The sequence below is a fragment of the Octopus bimaculoides genome, chromosome 1, assembly GCF_046866305.1.
Source record: "Octopus bimaculoides isolate indiv1 chromosome 1, ASM4686630v1, whole genome shotgun sequence".
Lineage (NCBI taxonomy): Eukaryota > Metazoa > Mollusca > Cephalopoda > Octopoda > Octopodidae > Octopus > Octopus bimaculoides.
This window is the reverse complement of record NC_142928.1, coordinates 58,751,352-58,773,050: the sequence shown is the minus strand read 5'-3', so window position 1 is coordinate 58,773,050 and position 21,699 is coordinate 58,751,352. Positions and strand designations below refer to the sequence as shown.

Here is a 21,699-nt window from a genome sequence, read left to right as displayed (position 1 = left end):
TACTTTTTAATTAAAAAAAATAATAAATAAATAAATCACTCAAATGATTAAGCAGTGTTGACATAAAATATTTAACTTACTCTGTAATAAAGTTGTTGAATTTCTTTGAAATATGTTTGTGTATTTCCAGAGAAATTATCCATACTGAATTCAATGACCAACAGACCATCTTCTTCTGCCTACAAATATAATTCAGGCAATTACTAAAGATGAAAAAAACATTTATATACAAAAAGACATAATAGCAAAATAAGTTAATAACTAATGCTTCTTACCTGAGAAAGTTTTACAAATGCATCATCTTTCAGGTCTATAACTGGCTTATTCCGCAAATATTTGCAACTATAACATGGATGGCTCTCATCAATTTCCTGAAAAGAATATTTTATATATAGTTATGCATGTGTGTGAGTGCAGTATAAAATAATTTAGTTAAAGCTGTCCTCATAAAGTTTTCTTAGAGTAGTGCTTAGACAAAATCCCTTGCAATATTAATCAATACATTCCTTTATATGTATTAATAAAAATAAGTGAAAAATAAAATGCATTTTTAGTTACCTTAAATAAAAAGTTATATATTCCAACAGTAATATAATGAAAATACAGTTTCCATTGAGTAATAAAAGTTAAGCCGTTTCTTAATACTTGGAACCCTAAAACTATTTATGCAATGATGCTTTACCCCACAAAACACATGCTTTCCATCAAAGTTGACATCTTAAATGAAGTTGCAAAGAAATAAGGGTTATAAATTTCATAAGGTTTTTTATTACTTCTAAAATTCTGGTTATAGTCTATTAACAAAAATGAGTAACTTTCACAGAGAGAAAGATTTCTCTGTCAAAGCTGCAGCAAATTGTGCCTGGAAGTACAGCCATTAATAAAATAAATACCTGGAACCTTCAGTATTAGATTACTTATAATTTATTCCTATTCACAACTGTATGACCTCATTTCTTGTACACAGGAATTAGTTTATTATATGTAATACATATCAGTTTACTTACTTTCATTCCCTTTTTCGTTGGTCTTACTTTTATTTTAGCTCTCTCAAAGTAAGCTGATCGAATACACTGTCGCACTAATGGGTCATGTGCAATTTGCATTGCCACTATATGACGAGCACCCATTAAAACATCTTCTTCAGTTGGAAATTGACTAAAAAAATATATAATCCAATTATATATATATATATATAACAATTTAATAATATATCTAATATATATATATAATTAATAATAATATATTTAAAATTTTAAATATATAACACATAGAAAGATTTTGAAATGCAGAAGAAAAAGTAACTGTAATTGCTTTTATGATAAAATGACAATGAAACTCTTTTGGTCTATTTAAAAAACATGAATATTAAAAGTAATTGGGAAATTACAAAGGAATGACCAAACTCTTCCTGATGTTAAAAGTTTTTATAATTCACAATAGTATTACCAAAAATAAATCCATGACATGGAAAGCCAAAAAATAATTTACTAAATTAAGTATTTCTAATAACATCAATTTAATTGACCATACCCACTTATTAAGTCTTTAGCAAGCTCAGAAGGTTCACCAGGATATTGATCAACTTCATGACGCTGATAGTTATCACGTAAATTTTCCCCAAATTGTTCAGGAGTCAGTCCAAACTTCTGTGCAATATCATCTATTGATATAGGTTTGGAATTTAATTAGTCAATTATGGTAAATAACTATGAGAAACAGATTAAAAAAAAAAACAATTTCTGATGGCACTAAACCAAAAGTGTTTTAAGACAATAATAATCCATTTAAATTTAGTAAAGATCTTACTTTTGACAACCAATCAATTAGAATGAAAAGGAGAATATTGCTACAGCATGCAGAAACAAGTACAAGACTAGATGTAAAATTACTTCAATGCAAGTGGATTACAAAGCTATTTAGCTATTTTATTGTTATCAGTTCTAAGTTAATGAATCTAACTGCAACAAAGAAATCATCTTTTTTTTAAGCCTTTTCAAATATTGATATTGTTTACCTAGTTTTGCTTGTAGACAAAGGTCATATCCAGTTTTACGAGTGGCCTGCTTGATCGTATCAGTAGCTTCTTGAGCATTTTCATCAGAGTTTGATTCTTCTTGCTTCTTTTTCTTCTCCATATTCCGCATCTTTGGTATATCAGATCCATAATGGAGGAGGAAATGTTGATAGCAGTCTCGAAGTTCTTCTAAAGTTTGAACTTTTTTTACTCTATAAAACAATAATCAAATATATATATATATATATATATATATATATATATATACATACATACATACACACACATCATTATGAGATATGTGAATAATATACTGATCTTTATTCTTTATGTGAAGGTTCTAAGACAATATTTGAAATATTTGAAAGTATGGATGACTGCACAGGTTTCAGCACTAGACACCTCAATGACACTAGATATGTCTGTACTTATTCAACTTACAGCTCAAAATCACAGTAAAAGGTGACATAAATACTCTGCTTAGTTACAAAAAGATGATTGAAATTAATGGATACCCAGTATTCATTACTAGTTACCGTTAGAACTCCAAACCCAGGAAATAGAAAAACTTTGCCAGCATTTCTTCTCTGAAGTTACCACACTTCAGCAAAAGTACCACTATTAATGTCTGCAACACCATCTGAAGGAAAGAGCAAGAAGTACAGCTGGCACACTCAAGATATTCCCAAAGGAAGTGCCTATCTAAGAAATAGCCCCCCAGCAAGAGAAACACATGTACACTAGCCAACTACCTTATCTGCAAAAAGGACACAAGCGTGTGAATTTACATCATGTAACAGTCCAGTATAGCAAATGCAGTGAGTATTACACAGGCAGAATGATTCAACCACTACGCATAAATCAAGAGACAACTTCACACATATGCATCCTCATTCAAGAAAAGACTTTGTTAAATAAAGGGACATGAACAAAAAAATCTTAGTTACCACTAAAATCACAGACCAAGCACTAGTAATTTGTGAATTAAAATGATAAAAAAAAACAAAAAAACAAACCAACATAAAATCATCTACAACTAGCTTGAATTGAATAAGGTGCAATAGCTAGTATATTACAGACACCATATATGAAAAATGTGTGTAGTGGTTAGTAATCTATCATGGCGAATATGTGTGTATATATATATATATATATATATATATATATATATACACACACACACACATATATATATATACACACACACATACATATATATATACACACACACACACACACACATATATATATATTAGGAGAGAGAATAGTGATGTTGTAGGAGAGAAATGTGTTCGCATGGATGATGGTACGCTTGCACTAAATGAGGATGCAAAGAAAGAGGTCTGGAGATGCCACTACGATAGATTGCTTAATAAAGAGAATGAATGGGAGAAAGAGAGCCTGCCGTATGTCGACCCAATAGAGGGACCAGCTATCCGAGTTGATAGTACCAGGGTAGATAAAGCAATTAAGAGTATGAAGACCGGGAAAGCCCCCGGCCCATCAGGAATCACTGCAGAGATGCTCAAAATATCTGGCAGTGTTGGCTATAGCCTAGTCACCCATATTACGAACCAGGTGATACACGAAGGAGTCATACCCAATGACTGGTGTAGCAGCATCATAGTCAACTGCTACAAAGGTAAAGGTGACGCTTTAGATACAAATAATTACAGAGGCATCAAGCTGTTAGATCAGGTTATGAAAGTTACAGAGAGGGTCATAACCCAACTAATTAGGGAGCGAATCAATTTAGATGAGATGCAGTTTGGGCTCGTGCCAGGTAAAAGCACTACTGATGTCTTATTTCTAGTGAGACAGTTGCAGGAGAAATACCTAGCTAAGGATAAACCTCTGTACCTGGCTTTCGTTGACATGGAGAAAGCCTTTGACAGGGTCCCCCGATCCCTTATCTGGTGGTCAATGAGGAAACTTGGGATAGAAGAATGGTTAGTGAGAGCTGTGCGAGCCATGTACAGAGATGCTGCCAGTAAGGTGAGGGTTGGAAATGAGTACAGCAATGAATTCCGGGTAGATGTAGGGGTCCACCAAGGTTCCGTCCTCAGCCCCCTCTTATTTATCATAGTCCTCCAGGCAATCACAGAGGAGTTCAAGACAGGTTGCCCCTGGGAGCTCCTCTATGCTGATGACCTTGCCCTAATTGCGGAGTCACTATCAGAACTAGAGGAGAAGTTTCAGGTGTGGAAGCAAGGTCTAGAATTGAAGGGCCTTAGAGTCAACCTAGCTAAAACCAAAATCCTAATAAGTAGGAAGGTAGATAAAACACAAACCCCTTCAGGTAGATGGCCCTGCTCAGTATGTAGAAAAGGAGTAGGTAGTAACTCTATAAGATGTACCCGGTGCAAGCTATGGACACATAAGAGATGCAGCAACATCAAAGGCAGGTTAACTAGCAAGTTAGTTTTTGTTTGTGGCAGATGTTCAGGTGCAATAAAGACTGTAAACAAACAGGAAACAACTTCTATCTCATTCCAGGGTGAAAAACTAGAGGTAGTCGATAGCTTCCGCTATCTGGGCGACCAAGTTAGTAGTGGGGGTGGGTGCGCTGAAAGTGTAGCTGCTAGAATAAGAATAGCCTGGGCAAAGTTTAGAGAGCTCTTACCCCTGCTGGCGACAAAGGGACTCTCACTCAGAGTAAAAGGCAGACTGTATGACGCATGCGTACGAACAGCCATGCTACATGGCAGTGAAACATGGGCTGTAACTGCTGAGGACATACGTAAGCTCGCAAGGAATGAAGCCAGTATGCTCCGTTGGATGTGTAATGTCAATGTGAATACCCGTCAGAATGTAAGTATCTTGAGAGAAAAGCTGAACATTAGAAGCATCAGTTGTGGTGTGCAAGAGAGACGATTGCACTGGTATGGACATGTGGTGAGAATGGATGAGGATAGCTGCGTGAAAAAGTGCCACACCCTAACAGTTGAGGGAACCCGTGGAAGAGGTAGGCCCAGGAAGACCTGGACTGAGGTGGTGAGGCAAGACCTTCGTACATTGGGCCTCACTGAGGCAATGACTACTGACCGAGACCTTTGGAAATGTGCTGTGCGTGAGAAGACCCGGCAAGCCAAGTAAGATCGTTGCCAGTGCCCCTGGACTGGTTCTTGTGCGGGTGGCACATGAGATGCACCATTTTGAGCGTGGCCGTTGCCAGTACCGCCTGACTGGCTCCCGTAGGATTTTCGAGCGAGATCGTTGCCAGTGCCCCTGGACTGGCTTGTGCGGGTGGCACATAAAAGACGCCATTTCGAGCGTGGCCGTTTTCGTGCGGGTGACACGTAAAAGCACCCACTACACTCTCTGAGTGGTTGGCGTTAGGAAGGGCATCCAGCTGTAGAAACTCTGCCAAATTAGACTGGAGCCTGGTGTTGCCATCCGGTTTCACCAGTCCTCAGTAAAATCGTCCAACCCATGCTAGCATGGAAAGCGGACGTTAAACGATGATGATGATACACACACACATGCACAATATATATATATACATACATACAGGGGTTGGACAAAATAATGGAAACACCTTAAAATTTCAAACAAATTTATTTTAATATGGGGTAGGACCACCTTTGGCAGTAATTTCAGCTTGAACTCTACGGGGTATGAATTCGTACAAAGTTTGAATTGTTTCCAAGGGAATTTTTGTCCATTCTTAAACTAAAACAGTTTCCAGTTCTTGTAGTGATGATGGTGGAGGATATCAAATCCTTACTTGTTTTTTTAAAATGCACCATAAATGTTCAATAATATTGAGATCTGGGGACTGTGGTGGCTAAATAAGATGTTCAACTTCACTAAAATGTTCCATGTGCCATTCAGTAACAACTTTAGCTGTGTGAATTGGTGCATCATCATCCTGAAAGATTGCGTTTCACTCTGGAAACAGTTACACAACCATAGGATGAATTTGATCAGATAAAATGTTTAAATAGTCTTGACTATTAATTCTGCCATGAAGGGAAACCATTGGGCTGGTGGATTTCCTAGATATAGCCCCCCAGATCATCACAAATCCTCCTCCATGTTTAACAGTTGGAAGAAGGCAGTCTAGGTCAAATGCTTCTTTTGTCTATCTTGACACGTCTACTTGGCTGGTGGTCAGAAATAAGTTAAAGGATGACTCGTCTAAGAAAATAACATTCTTCCACTGCTCTAGGGACCAATTCTGTAGGTTTTTACTCCACTCTAAATGCTTTGCAACATTTGTTTTTGAAATTAGTGGTTTTCTGATTGCAGCCCTCCCATGAAATCTGGCTTTGTGCAGCTCCCGGCAAACAGTTTTTGTGGAAACTGGGTCCTCGAGGTGGTCATTAAGCTCTGCAGTAATTTTGGGAGCTGTACTTTTGTAATTCTAACAATTCATGTTAGAGTCCAACAGTCCCTTTCTGAAAGTTTTGGTTTTTTTTCCAGAGTTTTGTTTTGATGAAGAGGTTTATCCCTCTTTCTCAAAGGCTGTCATTACTATCGAGACAGCACTTCTTTATATACCAAACATTTTGGTTGTTTTTGTTACACTAGCGCCTGCCATATGAGCACCAACAATGACCTCTTTGAAAGTCTGATAGATCTGTCTTTTTAATGAATTTTAATTAACCCTTTTCTGATGATATCTGAAAAGAAACAGCAATTTTAGCAAAACATATCAACCAACATCATCATCATCATCATCATCGTTTAACGTCCGCTTTCCATGCTAGCATGGGTTGGACGATTTGACTGAGGACTGGTGAAACCGGATGGCAACACCAGGCTCCAATCTGATTTGGCAGAGTTTCTACAGCTGGATGCCCTTCCTAATGCCAACCACTCAGAGAGTGTAGTGGGTGCTTTTACGTGTCACCCGCACGAAGGCCAGTCAGGCGGTACCGGCAACGGTCACGCTCAAAATGGTGTATTTTATGTGTCACCCGCACAAGAGCCAGTCCAGGGGCACTGGCAACGATCTCGCTCGAAAATCCTACGAAGGCCAGTCAGGCGGTACTGGCAACGGCCACGCTCAAAATGGTGTATTTTTATTGTTTGATTTGTATATGTGTGATTTGATTTTATAAATATTTTCAAATTTACTTTGTTTTTATTTTTCGCTATGTGTAATTTTAATTTACCTGTAAGATGAGTGACAAATTTTGATCAATTTCTTTTGTAAATCATTATTGTATATTTCTGTGTATCTATGTATGTGGGAGAGCTTGCTTATTTAATCTAGTTGATGGTGTGTGTGTGTATTTTGTTTTCTAGTTTCCTTCAGACAAATTTCAGTCTTTCGTTTTACTTATACCTTTATGGTACACCTGTCTTTTGTGTGTTTAAATTCACCTGATGAATCCAGTAATGTGCACAACTCTTCTATAGTAAAATTTTGTATACCCAATTGAATATTAGCTAATAACCCATTTTCTATAGCGATGTTTGAACAAAAATTTTAATAATTTTATATTTTGTTGAATTTACCTGTAATTAGAGTCACTTTGTGACCAAAATTATGGCATAGAATTGGTTGAGAACCTTTCGTTAAATTATCTTCCAAAAATCACATTAATATGTTGATAAATAAAAACGTTAGAGTTGTTTAATGAAACCAGACTAAATTTATGAATATGTTAGAAATTAATTGAAACACATAAAGGGTGTATTTTGGCTAGAAATATGGTAACGAAAGGGTTAAGTAAGGCATGTGTAAAATTTGGTGAAATTCGGTTGAAAATTGTAGAAGTGGTTCATACAACACACAGACAGACAACTTGCCTTTTAAGATATAAGATAGATATATATATCATCATCATTTAACGTCCACTTTCCATGCTAGCATGGGTTAGACGGTTTGACTGGAACTGGCATGGTTTCTATGGCTGGATACCCTTCCTAATGCCAACCATTCTGAGCGTAATGAGTGCTTTTTACATGCCACTGGCATACGTGCCATTTACTTGACACTGGCAACAATCACAACTACGATTTCACTTGGTTTGATGAGTGTTCTCAAGCACAGCATATTGCAAATGTTCTCAGTCACTTGCCATCGCCTCTGTGAGGTCCAACATTCAAAGATCCCACTACTGTCAAGGCCACAATTACGATTTCAAAAGTGCCATGACACTGGTAATGGCTACAACTATGGTTTTTATGATTTCACTTGGCTTGACAAGTCTTCTCAAGCACAGCATAACACCAAAGGTCTAGGTCACTTGTCATCACTTCCGTTAGGCCCAACATTTGAAGATTGTGCTTCACCACCTCATCCCATGCCTTCTCTACAGGTTCCCTTCACAGTTAGAGTTTGGCACTTTATGTATATCCTTGAATGCAGAACCTCAGTGTGGCTACAGTCCAATAAGTGAAGCCAGTAAAAAATTAAGATATACACACACATGTATATCTGACATATAGTTTGCTAGTTGATCTTTTACACACATCAAAATGACTTAGCACATAGCTAGGACTTGCAGTATTGAAGCAACAACAGATCCACTGTCAGGATGTGATTAAAGAAATTTTGATTGGTCTCACATAGTTTGGTAGTGCATAGATACTTGTATTTTGTTGATAAAGTATGGATTAATGTCAAAGTGAGCAAAAAGATTTTCAAAAATATCAGGTAACATGAAGTTGCACTTGAATTTTCCAGATGTTAGAAGCTATATAATATGCACAAAATGTTAGTTTTTAAGTGATATTAAAAATGAAGACAAACAGTATGTATCAAAAGTACTTTACCTTGCAACATCATCACTTGTAAGTGGTCGAGTTTCTAAAACTTTATCAGGATCTGAATTCTCTTCAAATTGAAAGTTCTGCATTTTCTCAAAGAGCCGAACAAGATTTTGTTTTCTTTGTCTTAATTGACTCCACTTAAATATGATGTAAAGAATAAAAAACCATGTTTTTCATTGTGAACAAAATCTGAGCTTTTTGGGGTTTTTTTAATACTCCTTAAATATGCAAATATTTCTAAATTACAGGATTCTAACTTTAGGCAGCAATTGAAAACATACAATTTAAGAATGGTAAAGCCAACGCAAATGATGAAAACCATACATAAAAACCATCAAGGAGAACAAATATAGATGGGCTGGCCACATCACACAACTGAAGGACAAGAGATGGACAAGATCAAGAGGCCAACCAAAAACAAGATGGTGAGATGATCTCACTTGCTACATGGCAATGACTGGCCAGAGATAGAAGGAGTCCATCCATAAAATGTTAATTACTTAAAACACAGTAGTAGATGTCTGTGCATGCTTTGTTTTGTAGAGGGTCAACAACTTCTCAAGTCTGAAGTACATCCTGACCTTAAAGAAGAATCCTAAAGTTTGTAAACTGGTTTTAACAGTTTTACATATGTATTAAATATTGCCATGAAAGCTCATCTGAAATTGTGAGGCTTTACATTTATAGCAACTTTAAAGGTTTTCGTTACATGCTGTTCTCTTTTGTACATTAAACAATGCTGTGATAAAGCCCCTTTCTCAAAATCCATCTTACATTCACACAATACAATTAATAAATTATGCTAAGTCTATTCTCTAGTCCTTGCAAGGTCTTTTTTACCCTCACTGATGGTACTTAACTATTTTCCAATATCACAACTGTTATGTGCATCATATGAACTAGTGATCAGTAACAAGGTTGAATTAATACAAGTACACACCACCATTCATCATTATTTAATGTCCGTTTCCCATGTTGGCAAGGCCAGGAGCCATACCAGGTTCCAGAGTTTGTTTTTGCATGGTTTCTACAGCTGGATGCCCTTCCTAATGCCAACTTCTTTACAGAATTCACTGGGTGCTTTTTACGTAGCACATCACCAGTATGTTCTACATTGCGCCAGCACCAGTGCTTTTTATGTGGCACCAGTACCAATGCCTTTTACACATACATAAACTACTCCCAACCAACAATATAAGCCTTATCTTCAGTTTACAGCCTTACTAGAATGCTTAATTGGGATTAATAAAGCAAATATAAGGCCCTTTGAAGACACACATATACCCAAATACACAATATAACTTACTTTTTCATCATATTCCCAGACACGCCACAAATCATTTATATTCAAGTCAGGTTCTACATATTCTTTGCGATAAAATGCAATAAATGGAACCTGAAAAATTTTGTAGAAAGAGAAAAAAAAAGGCTTTAATAACATTGTTTTGAAATACAGATCAATAAATCTTTGACATTTCTACAATGCATATTACACAAGAGGCTACTCAACCAAGAAATATACTACATTGAAAAATATCTATTTCTGGGGGAAAAAAAAATGTAATTAAACTGTGGAACTACACACTCCTAATCCACCTTTTCAGTAAGAGAAACATTTCATATTTCAAGAATTGCAGAACACCATATCTGTTTTCAACTAACATTCATTCTAAACTGAACATATTTATATGTTCTGTTTAGAGGAATGAGCACAGAGCTTTAGCTGTGACACAGGTGATGAACAGCCTGTGAGGAATCATTTTATTCAAGTCTATATGTTGAATGAGCCACTCGTAATTTAAGTGATATTTCAAATGTTGGCTGGAAGTATATTAGTACCTCTAACAAATGATATGGTTTTATTGCTTGCCTTTATATTTTCCACAATTATTTGGATTAAATAGTTATGCCTAGCCAGAACTTGTACTGTTCAAAATGAAAACATATAATATTGATTACAAAGAAAACTCTTTTCCCCATGGCAAAGCAATCAAATAAGTCATTAAGCCAATCCCTCACCATGATGACAATCTGGGCGAACAATTCACTGTGTTTAAAAGGCATAAATGAAAATTATGAGTGAAGAGTATATCAGATTATTTTTGTTCTACCAAAAATATCTTATGACCATTTAAAATATTTTTATTTTTAATTATTCAAAAGCCAGTATGAATTATATAAATGAAATATTCATACTTACTTCATGAAGATGATTCCTCATGAAATTTAATGCATCTCTAATTTTATTAACTGCAGATGCACTTTTTGGTTGGTAATAAGAATTATGTCCTTCTCCATGGTCACTCAGTTTGGAAATTAGTTTAGTTGTAAATGCCTGTTTATAAATCCATTCTGCTTCTTCATCTAATTCTCCTTCTTCAGTTTGAGTAACACGAATTTGACGAAGCTGAGTAAAAAAGTTGAAAGTTGAAAAAGTAAAATTGAAAATATTGATAATGTTTGTTTGTTTGAACATTCATTTTACCATGCTTCCTTGGGTTAGATGACTATTCTATTGACACATTGTTTTACAGCCAGACGACCTCCCTGTTTTTTAAGTAAGGACTATCTTATTCCGCAAAGTTGCAAAGCTAGCAGATACATTGGCAAGAGAAGATAACATCAGAACCCATATGTCACAACTTTTGTAGACGTGAGATGTAAAGCTACATGCATGCACACACACACTCGACAGTCTTTTTCAGCTTGTCTTTCAAATCCACTTAATTGGCCTAGGGCTATAGAAGACACTTGCCCAAAGTAGTGCACTGGGACTGAGCTTGAAACCATGTGGCTGGGAAATAAACTTTTTAACTGCACAGCTATGCCTTTGCCTTTGTTTTATAGGTAAGAAATCAGTCTTGTATAACTGGGGTATACTTTAAGTGAATCAATACTACTACATGGTTCATATTTATTTTACTAAACCCATGAGAATAAAGGTTAACTCAAACTTGGAAGGATTGAAATCAGAAGATAGGACAAAACAAAGTTTTGTAAAAGCATTTTGTTTAGCACCTTACTGCTTCTCCCACACTCTCACATAAATAACAAAGTAATAAAATTTCTATTTACCTGGAATCTTTCAGGAACGTCTACAGTTCTAATTTCATTATCAAGATCAGTAAAATGACCCCTCTCTAATTCACTTGGTTCATAAATCTGAAAGAAAATTCAAGAGATTCTCTTTAGCACAAAAAAAAAGACCCACATGACCCATAAAATTCTATCAAAAATCTTTCAAAGTTTATACTATTATAAAATCAAAATTTTCCCATAAATTGTTGAGAAACTGTTACCTCATAAATACTTTTCTTTGATGTCCGTTTTCGTCCAGCTTTTTTGGTTTTCAGAGCAGCTTCACCTTCTTCCAGGTCTTCTTCATACTGTACAATTTGAAAAAAAAACAGTTAGATGCATTGCAAGCCAAAATGGTGTATTCTTCTTTTAATGAAGATAGTTTTTAACTGGAGATTGAAGGCATAGTACATAGTATTCTATACATTTGCAAAACATCTTGCCCCAAATATAAGCCAAAATATTTTATGGTATTATTTTAGCCTTTTTAAAAAAAAAAATTCTATTAAAAGTACTGTCAAGAAACATACTTCAGCCATCTCTAAAAAGTTTGCATATTTGGATCTTGCACCACAATTACATGCATGAAACTTTCCATAAGCTATATTTCAAACACTACCATCTAAAACTAAAAAGATATTTCAAAGTTACTCTTTTACTTGTTTCAGTCATTTGACTGTGGCCATGCTGGAGCACCGCCTTTAGTTGAGCAAATAGACCCCAGGACTTATTCTTTTTAAGCCTAGTACTTATTCTATCGATCTCTTTTGCCAAACCGCTAAGTTACGGGGACATAAACACACCAGCATCGGTTGTCAAGCGATGTTGGGGGGGGGGACAAACATAGACACACAAACATATATATATATATATATATATATATATACAAGTTTCTTTCAGTTTCTGTCTACCAAATCCACTCACAAGGTTTTGGTTGGCCCAAGGCTATAGTAGAAGACACTTGCCCAAGGTGCCACGCAATGGGACTGAACCCGGCACCACTTGGTTCGTAAGCAAGCTACTTACCACATGGCCACTCCTACACTATCCACACAGCCACTCCTACACTTTGTGCAAATTTTGGAATAATTTCTAATTTTATTCAAGAATAGCTGAAGATATTTCAAAGTGAAAGGTCTAATCTTTTTATTTGAATATCCTGTTTAATTTTATGCAACAAAAATTTGACAACTGAATGAAAATTCTAAAAAAATATGCCAACAAAATTTCTCTTTGTTGGAAAGTGCACTAACTTTGCAGACGACCCATAAAGTTATTTTGAGAAAGCATACCTCATCTTCATAGTCTTCTTCATCTTCTTCTTCATCATATTTATCTAAATCAGCAAAGTCAAAATCAACACCAAAAATATCTTGTGCAATTTGCAAAGATCTGAAAAAGAATTTAAAAATTTATAATAAATTTGGAAGCGGAAAATGGTTTCGATTACTAAAAAGCATTTATTTGGCTAACATTATTAATCAATTGGTGTAAAATTTGCACAATTTTTTTTACAAGATACCCAGGTAATAATTTATTAAATCTCTGGATTCAATCCCTCTGAGTGGTACATTAAGTGTTTATTGTAGTGTCAGGTTGACTAATGCTTCCTAAGTGCAATTTGATAAATGAAAACTACAGAAAAAAGTCGTGTTTGCGTGTGCTCGTATGCCTGCATGTTAGTTCACTGTATGTCGAGTTGCGTCCCTTCATGTCTAAAAACTTAGCGATTCACTGTATTAAGCACCAGGATTGATGCGATCAACTAAAACCTGTGCTCCAGCCCAGCCACAGCAAAAAAATTCAGAGAATACTAAATGGTTTTGTTTTCTTTAAATCCTTTTACATTAAAATTTTACTGATAACTAGAAAATATATATCTAAAAGACTTACTTGTCTGTGTGTATAACAGGCTTTTTCTTCTTTCCTTTACTAATTGGCTGGCCTTCATCATCAACAATAAAATCATCAATATCTTTAAAAGAAAAAACAATTAGCTTATTACAAAATGCTTTTTCTTTATAAAGATTATATTTTAATGGCATTAGATTCAAACAAATATTCATATGTAATTATAAACATACATTTCTTATGTTCTTTGTAATAATAACCTAATTATATGTTGAAGCATTGCTTAAAAAAATTAATAAGGTTACACCATTTACACATTCCATATAATTTGAGCTTGAGATTCTCTTCAATGATTAAAAAATTACTGAACTTGATAAAGGATTTTAATATTTCAAAATAAAACTTCTGCAAAATGCATCATGAATTTTCGATGGTTGAACTGACACTGTCAACAGAAAATATAGACCTATTAGGAAGACAGATCTACAGGAAATTAAATCCTGGTTCACTGAGGATTCCATTGCAATTTTTGCAATGTTAAGTTATATAGCAAGCACTGTGCCCATTGACGAATGTTTTATCTATATTACTGTAGTGACATGCTTAGAAATTGGGTTCATGAGGCATGTGAGTAGAAGCAATACACTACTTGAAATTCAACATCCAAGGATCCAGAAAGTAACTAGAACTGATAAATGGTACAGATTGTTACTTTCAGTCCAAATGCATAATGGTATACATTAATTGATGGCTGGCAGTCAGCCATTTACAATAAATACAAATGTTTGTACCATGTACACACTAGTTTCTTAGCTAAAAACTTTTTAAAACGTCATTCCTCTGCTAAAATGTTTTGAAGAGACATTAAAAAATTGATGAAAATTTTTTTAAGAATTCAAAACAAAAAATAATAAAATTTGATGATATAAATAATCAGAAATTTCAGTTGACAGCTGGACAAAAGCCATTTTTAAATTCTGATCTTTATCAGAAAGTGAAACATGAAAGTGACCTTATATCTTAAAATTAATATAAATTCAAGTTAAAAGTCAGCTTAAAAACAAAAAAATACCTGATTCTTCTTCATCTGAACCTTCAATATCAAGTGCAAGGTCATCTTTCTTTGGCTCTTCTTCTCGTTCGCTAGCAGGCACTGCACTATCTTCTGCAGCATCCTCCTCTTCCTCTTCATCATCATCAAATAATGTGTTTGCAATTTCTCGCATTTGAGCATCAGTTTTGCTTTCTTCATCTTCACGGTCACTATCATCATCATCTGATGCAACTCGAATACGCTTACGTTTTTGCTGCAACACCAAAAATTACTATTAGTAAATTCTCATTTTTGTCCATTATAAAAGTTCAACATAAGTCTACAATTTCAAAATCAGACATCATTCAAAGATGTATTTGGATTTGCTAGATAATATTTAAAGAAAAACAATAATTGTTGCCAAAGAAAAGTGGGAGGTAATCAGTTTTAAGACTTCTTGGAAACATAGTTCAAGACAAAGTATAAGGAATTCAATCCTAACATATGCATAGGATTCACAGTGACTGGCAGTCAAAAGATCACTGATAAAAAGAGGATTGCTGTTATATGTCAATGGAAACCTCAATTTATGAATGTGAAAATGCTTGCAGGATAACTGAATGTCTGATTAACTTTTGTCAAAAATATTTGAGCCTATCATCATCGTCTAACGTCCGTTTTCCATGCTGGCATGGCTCCAATCTGATCTGGCAATGTTTCTACAGCTGGATGCCCTTAACGCCAACCACTCCAAGAGTGTAGTGGGTGCACTTTATGTGCCACCGGCACAGGAGCCAGTTAGGGGGCACTGGCATCGATCACATTCGAATAGTGCTTTTGATGTGCCACCAGCACGGGAGCCAGTCAGGGGGTACTGGCACTGGCTATGTTCAGTTGGTGTTTTTTATGTGCCACTGGCACCGGAGCCAGTCACACGACACTTGCCACAGAGGTAGGAGCTCCCTGAACTTTGCCCAGGCTATTTGTATTCTAGCTGCTACACTCTCAGAGCAACCACCCCCACTACAGACTTGGTCGCCTAGGTAGTGGAAGATATTAACTCCTTCTTGTTTCTTCCCCTGGCATGTGATGGAATCTGTTTTGTGTACATCTTCAGTGTTTATTGCCCCTGTGCATCTGCCACACACAAAAACTATTTTCTCGTTTAACCTTCCTTTGATATTGCTGCACCTTTTATGTGTCCATAGCTTACACCATGTACATTGTATAGAGTTTCTCCTCATGCCTTTTCTACAGATCAAGCAGGGGTTTGTGATTTGTCAGCCTTCCTACTTACTAAGGCTTTGGTTTTTGCTAGGTTGACTCTAAGGCCCTTCGATTCTAGACCTTGCTTCCACACCCTAAACTTCGTCTCTAGTTCTGGCAGTGATTTGACTATTAAGGCAAGGTCATCAGCATAGACGAACTCCTAGGGGCAGCCAATCTTGAATTCCTGTTATTGCCTGGAAGACAAAATGAATAAGAGGGGACTGATCCTTGGTGAACCCCTATTTCTACTCGGAATTCCTCACTATACTCATTGCCAACTCTCACTTTACTGACAGCCCTGTACAGCTCGTACCAATGACTTGTCTATCTCCAGTTTCCATATTGACCACCAGATAAGGGAAGGGGGAACCCTATCAAACGCTATCTCCAAATCAACCAAAGCCAAGTACAGAGTTTTATATTTGGCTAGATATTTCTCCTGCAGTTGCCTTACCAGAAATATAGCATCAGTAGTGCTTCTGTCTGGCACAAAACCAAACTGCATCTCATCTAGGCTAACTCTCTCCCTAATTAGTTGGGCTATGACCCTCTCTGTAACTTTCATCACATGATCCAATAATTTGATAATCCTATAGTTATTTCTATCTAAAGCATCACCTTTATCCTTGTAGCAGCTGACTATGGTGCTGCTGTACCAGTCATTGGGTATGACTCCTCCATGAACTACCTGATTTACGATGCGGGTGACAAGACCACAACCCACACCACCTGATATTTTAAGCATCTCAGCAGTGATTCCTGATGGGCCAGGTGCTTTCCCTGTCCTCATATCCTTAATTGCTTTATCTACCAGGTAGATGGTCCCTCAATTGGGTCAACCTTTGGCAGACTCTCTTCCTCCCATTCATTCTCCACATTCAGCAGTCTTAATGGCATCTCCAAACCTCTTTCTTTGTAGAATCATTAAACGCAAGGGCACCATTATCCATGCAGACACATTTCTCTATGACATCACGTTTTTCTCTCATCACACTGTTTTGCAATCTGAAATACTTCAGTTCTTTGGTCTTCACATCACTGAACATTGGCAAACTTCTTTTCTGCTACTCCCTTGGTTATATATATCTGTCTCCTACCTTCCCTTTTGGCTATCTGATCAAAATACTGGGATGATTGGCAAAATGCAGTTCATGAAGAAATTCACCTACCTCAGTAAAACTAAGATTCTGAAAGCACTATGTGTAAAGATATGCACAACTGTAATTTTCATCATCTCCCTAACTGCACTATTCTGCTATAGAAATTAAATGTGAACAGAACTGCATACTTCATCAGCTTTTCCCTGATACCACATCTCTTAATGCAACAAACCATTTCACTTGTTATCTATCTTTCATTCTTACATTGATCACCAATCCTAACCTAGCACATTATCTCTCTTCCATCACCATGTCCCCTCAGGTATTTCTTAGTTACGAATTTAATATGAAAGAGTGGACATGAATCTATCATCTAAAACTTCGTCAAACAATTAAACATTTTAATAATTTTAATTCATTTCTGTTTATATATAATCTCTTTAAATTAAAAGGTCAGGTGAGATGCTTTGTGACATCTCTTCCAGCATGCCTGTGATGACACAGATGGCAAGCTGTATTGGTTCAAGTTGGCAACCCTTCCCATAAATAAAAATCAGTGTGTGGGATGGGAGGACCTGAATAGATGGACAACTACTAGTCTTCCTCAAAAAAATTCTCACCCAAGCCTGCATGTACATGTGCAAAAGCATGGTCAAAACTGACTATGAAGTTCCTACATAGAACTGTCTAAAAGGAAATAACAGATTTATTTCATAAAGATTGTTACAAAAATAGTATCTAGCAACAAAACACAATGTGTGAATGGCTAAATGGTCCAACAGACACATCCTTAATATAATTCCCATTTTCACTCTCAAGACATTGTATCTGGCAAATAGTTTTTTGAACTTCAGGAACAGTCTATGTGAGATGTTTACACAGTTTTATTCACAAAGCTTGTTAACCTAAGGTTAGGGAAAAGACAACTGACCAGAGAATGGAACCTCATAATTGCGAAGCAAACTTCTTAATTGTCTGTCCATACCTGTATATGGCCATATACGCAAGTATATAAAAAACTTACCTTTCTTGAAACTTTAATACCCAAATTCTCTTCAATAAGATCGTAATCATCTTCTTCAAGTTGATCGTCATCTTCTATATCTGAGTCATGTTTCCGTTTGCCAGTTACACTATCGTTATCATCACTCTCTTCTTCTTCAACATCGTCATTAATCAAATCTTTCATTTCTTCAGCTAACTTTTCTTCATCTACAAGAAAGACAAAAAATATTTTAAACACAGTCTTTAAATTAAGAATCTGGAATATTAAATACATAATATTTAGGTGCCTTTGATGAATTTAACAGCTCAATTCTGCTTCTAATAGCATAGTCCACAGTACTTTTCCAATAATCTTTCATTTATAGCAATTATAATTCCAAATGGATAATTACTGCTACTAACACAACTTTTAATAAGATACCTTTCCAAGCAAAATAAGCAGATTAAATATCTTGCAGTATTATATTCTTTAAGTTTTGAGGTCAAATCCTGGCAAGGACTACTTTACTTACATCTTTTAGATGAACTGTTATGAACCATTTACAAAGAGGAAATATGCTTTAGAATATTACTCATTTACTTATTTCAGTCGAAAAAATAAACCCCAGGACTTATTTTTTAGGCCTAGTACTTATTCTATCGGTTTCTTTTGCTGAACCGCTACGTTACGGGGACGTAACCACACCAACACCGGTTCTCAAGTGGTGATGTGGGACAGATACAAAGACACACACACACACATATATACGACAGGCTTCTTTCAGTTTCCGTCTACCAAATCCACTCACAAGGCTTTGGTTGGCCCGAGGCTACAATAGAAGACACTTGCCTAAGGTGCAACAACACAGTGAGACTGAACCTGGAACCATGTGTGGTTGGGAAGCAAGCTTCTTACTACACAACCATGTCTGCGCCTAGATGGAAAACATAGCTAGCTCAAAAACATGTGGACAATACCTAAAATCCTTTCACTTGATAAGAATCCTTTCCTCACTAATAATCTACAAACATTTACCGTTTTTTTTTTCAGCTACTACTTCAACCGCTTTTCTTAACTAAATTTTCCAATTGTGTCATTTCCATTACTTATCAAAACCATACCACCTCGACATCTTTTTCTACGGAACTCTCTTGTTTACCTTAATAATATTAGACACGTAAATTCGAACATTATTACTCAATTATTCTCGCAAATTAACTAACCTAGTCAGTAAATATAAAAAATAGTGAATAGCAGAAAAATACATAATGGAACAGCTACGAACAAGCTAACAACAAACGTTTAGCAACCAGTGGAGCATCTAACGATCATAGGGGTAGTACTTCTTTTTACAAAAACATGCACTTGATTTAAAATATTTTCAATATAAGTAGCTCTTAAGAAATAATGTTTTAAATAGAACACCAGTATCAATGAGCTAATCAGTGATGAGCCACTAGCCTAGTAATTTCTTATATCTTTGTGGTATAAAAAATAATCAGGTGAATTAAATATTAGAGGTTAACGTATTTAATGTAAGGATTTTATATTTCTATCTTATTAAACTTACCATCTTCTTCTTCCTCCTCATCATCGTCGTCAATTGTTCTTTTCTTACGAACGACTTCTTTCTTTTTCTTTTTAATCTCAATAGAGTCAGATAATGAACTATCATCAGAATCTGAAGAAACTTCAGCTTCTTGTTCAAAAAAGTCCATTTTTGACTCGTGCTAAAAATAAAACAAAACAAATAATGATAGCCTTGAAACCACAGATAAGTTAGTGGAAGGAGAGATGGGTGGTGTTTATGCTTTCAAAAAAAAAAAACAATTCAAGCGATTAAAATATAATGAAGTTTACATCAGCTAAAAACTTGATTCTTGATATAGTCTTATTCATTATCTAAACATGGAAATGATAAAAGATAAAACCTTTTGATGTTAACTTAAAAGAAAACGAAAAATTATCCAAACGGAATTAAGTATACGTATAACAAAAAGAAGTTTTCACTAAAAAAAATACCAATAAAATCGAGTATTCAAAAAATACTAACACAAATTTAACATTGGTTTTACAAAATTATTTATAAAATTCGATCATTATAATGAATAGAAGGAAAAAGTTTAAAACCTTCTAAAACAAGGATTTATTTAACATAAGGCAAGACTAAAATGTTTTCCTCGTAGGAATAGATAAGGGCAATATTAATAATAGAAGCAAAAGACACATGGATATAGTATGTTTAAACGAAATTCCACTTACAAGTTAGAAAAATAATACAGAAAATTAAAAACTCTAAACTAAACAGGAATTTGTCATCAAATTAGATGTAGGAGACAAACTTAGTTGCAGTGTTCATAATAGTGTTGAACATGGCGACAACGTTAGAAATGCTGAAAAACGTAAATCGCATAAAATTTATTTTCGTATATTATGAGTAAACAAATAACATAATATTCAACTATCAAAACTTAATGATTAATTCTAGATATATACAGATTTATTTTTATATTTTACAAGCTAAACAATTTATGATAGACAGAAAATAATATTTGAAGAATGAATTTGCTATTCTGCTGTCGGTGGCTCTAAATAAGCAAACGATAGAATAATGTTATTAATGATTCTTCTTGAATGTCAGTCATGTTTTCTTGACCATTGAGTTCAGCATCAGTTAAAAAAGTGCATAGATTGAATTTTGGAATAAACACTCCTCTCGTAGTTTTTCACAGTAATGTTTCAACCTTTTTTTCTGTTCTCCGCAAATTTCTAAATTTTGAACATCGACGATTACAATTCTGCAGAATAAATAATAAATAAAATGTTTTTAACCATCCTTATTTTAGAGTATTCAATAGGTCGTCAATTTTTCGCTTTCTTCTGTCTTGTTTTTTTTTTTCTGAAATACGTTTTAATCTAGAAGAATGTAAATCTGAGAAAGAAAATTCAAAAAGTTTTTATTTTTCTTCATTCATCCCTCTTACTCAAGGACGTGTCCCTGTTAAATACTCTCCAAAATAGAGTACAGCTGAGTGTACAGAGATTTCAGTGCATTGACTGGGGTTGATAGAACTGGATGCGAGAGCGTTGTCAGCCATGCAGGATCCAGTACTAGAAAAGAAAATGTGATGCTCCTGTACTTTGCCAAAAGCCATGGACTTTGCATTGTTAGTTCCTGGTACCAACGTCTTGAGCTGCCTTGCTGGACTTCGTATTTCAATACTGGTTGCATGACAAAGGAGATAGACACGCTCTTGTAGGTGGCTGCTAGAGACTCCTTCAGAATTGCAGAGTTTTTCACATTGCTAGTTTCTTGGGTACTGATCACAGACTTGTGGTTGAGTTAAGATTGCAACTGAAATCTAAGAGGCTGAAGGCAAACAGTCCCAGTCTGGATGTTGACAGGCTCAAAGACAACAGTGTAAGCAAGGCTTATTTGCAGCAACATGGATCTGTGCTACTTGGGGCTGACTCCTTATCTGATCCTCTGGGAATGTGGGGAAGCTTTCAGAGACAACCTGCAGTTGATTGCTAGGGAATGTAGTGGTTTCCAAAAATGGGCCAGGAAATGTTTCCTTTCCAGGAAGACCCTCACAATGGTGGAGTGTTACTGTAGGGTGAGACTGGGTGGAGCTGCTGA

The 21,699-nt window shown here is 35.5% G+C and overlaps 1 protein-coding gene across 1 annotated transcript in view; it reads right to left on the bottom strand.

The window, feature by feature from the left end:
- LOC106881379 (transcription elongation factor SPT6) overlaps positions 1-20,454 on the bottom strand; it is a 43,171-nt gene extending 22,717 nt beyond the window's left edge. Inside the window, exons 1-16 of the mRNA XM_014931746.3 lie at positions 20,322-20,454; positions 19,630-19,789; positions 18,099-18,286; positions 14,745-14,979; positions 13,715-13,796; positions 13,114-13,213; positions 12,043-12,129; positions 11,819-11,905; positions 10,944-11,150; positions 10,050-10,139; positions 8,747-8,880; positions 2,018-2,229; positions 1,534-1,663; positions 1,008-1,158; positions 276-371; positions 81-179 (exon numbers count right to left, since the gene is read on the bottom strand). Of these exons, the coding sequence (XP_014787232.1) occupies positions 81-179; positions 276-371; positions 1,008-1,158; positions 1,534-1,663; positions 2,018-2,229; positions 8,747-8,880; positions 10,050-10,139; positions 10,944-11,150; positions 11,819-11,905; positions 12,043-12,129; positions 13,114-13,213; positions 13,715-13,796; positions 14,745-14,979; positions 18,099-18,286; positions 19,630-19,777 (2,046 nt within the window). The 5' untranslated portion in view covers positions 19,778-19,789; positions 20,322-20,454. The remainder of the gene's footprint in view (positions 1-80; positions 180-275; positions 372-1,007; positions 1,159-1,533; positions 1,664-2,017; positions 2,230-8,746; positions 8,881-10,049; positions 10,140-10,943; positions 11,151-11,818; positions 11,906-12,042; positions 12,130-13,113; positions 13,214-13,714; positions 13,797-14,744; positions 14,980-18,098; positions 18,287-19,629; positions 19,790-20,321) is intronic.
- Positions 20,455-21,699: the final 1,245 nt, after the last annotated feature.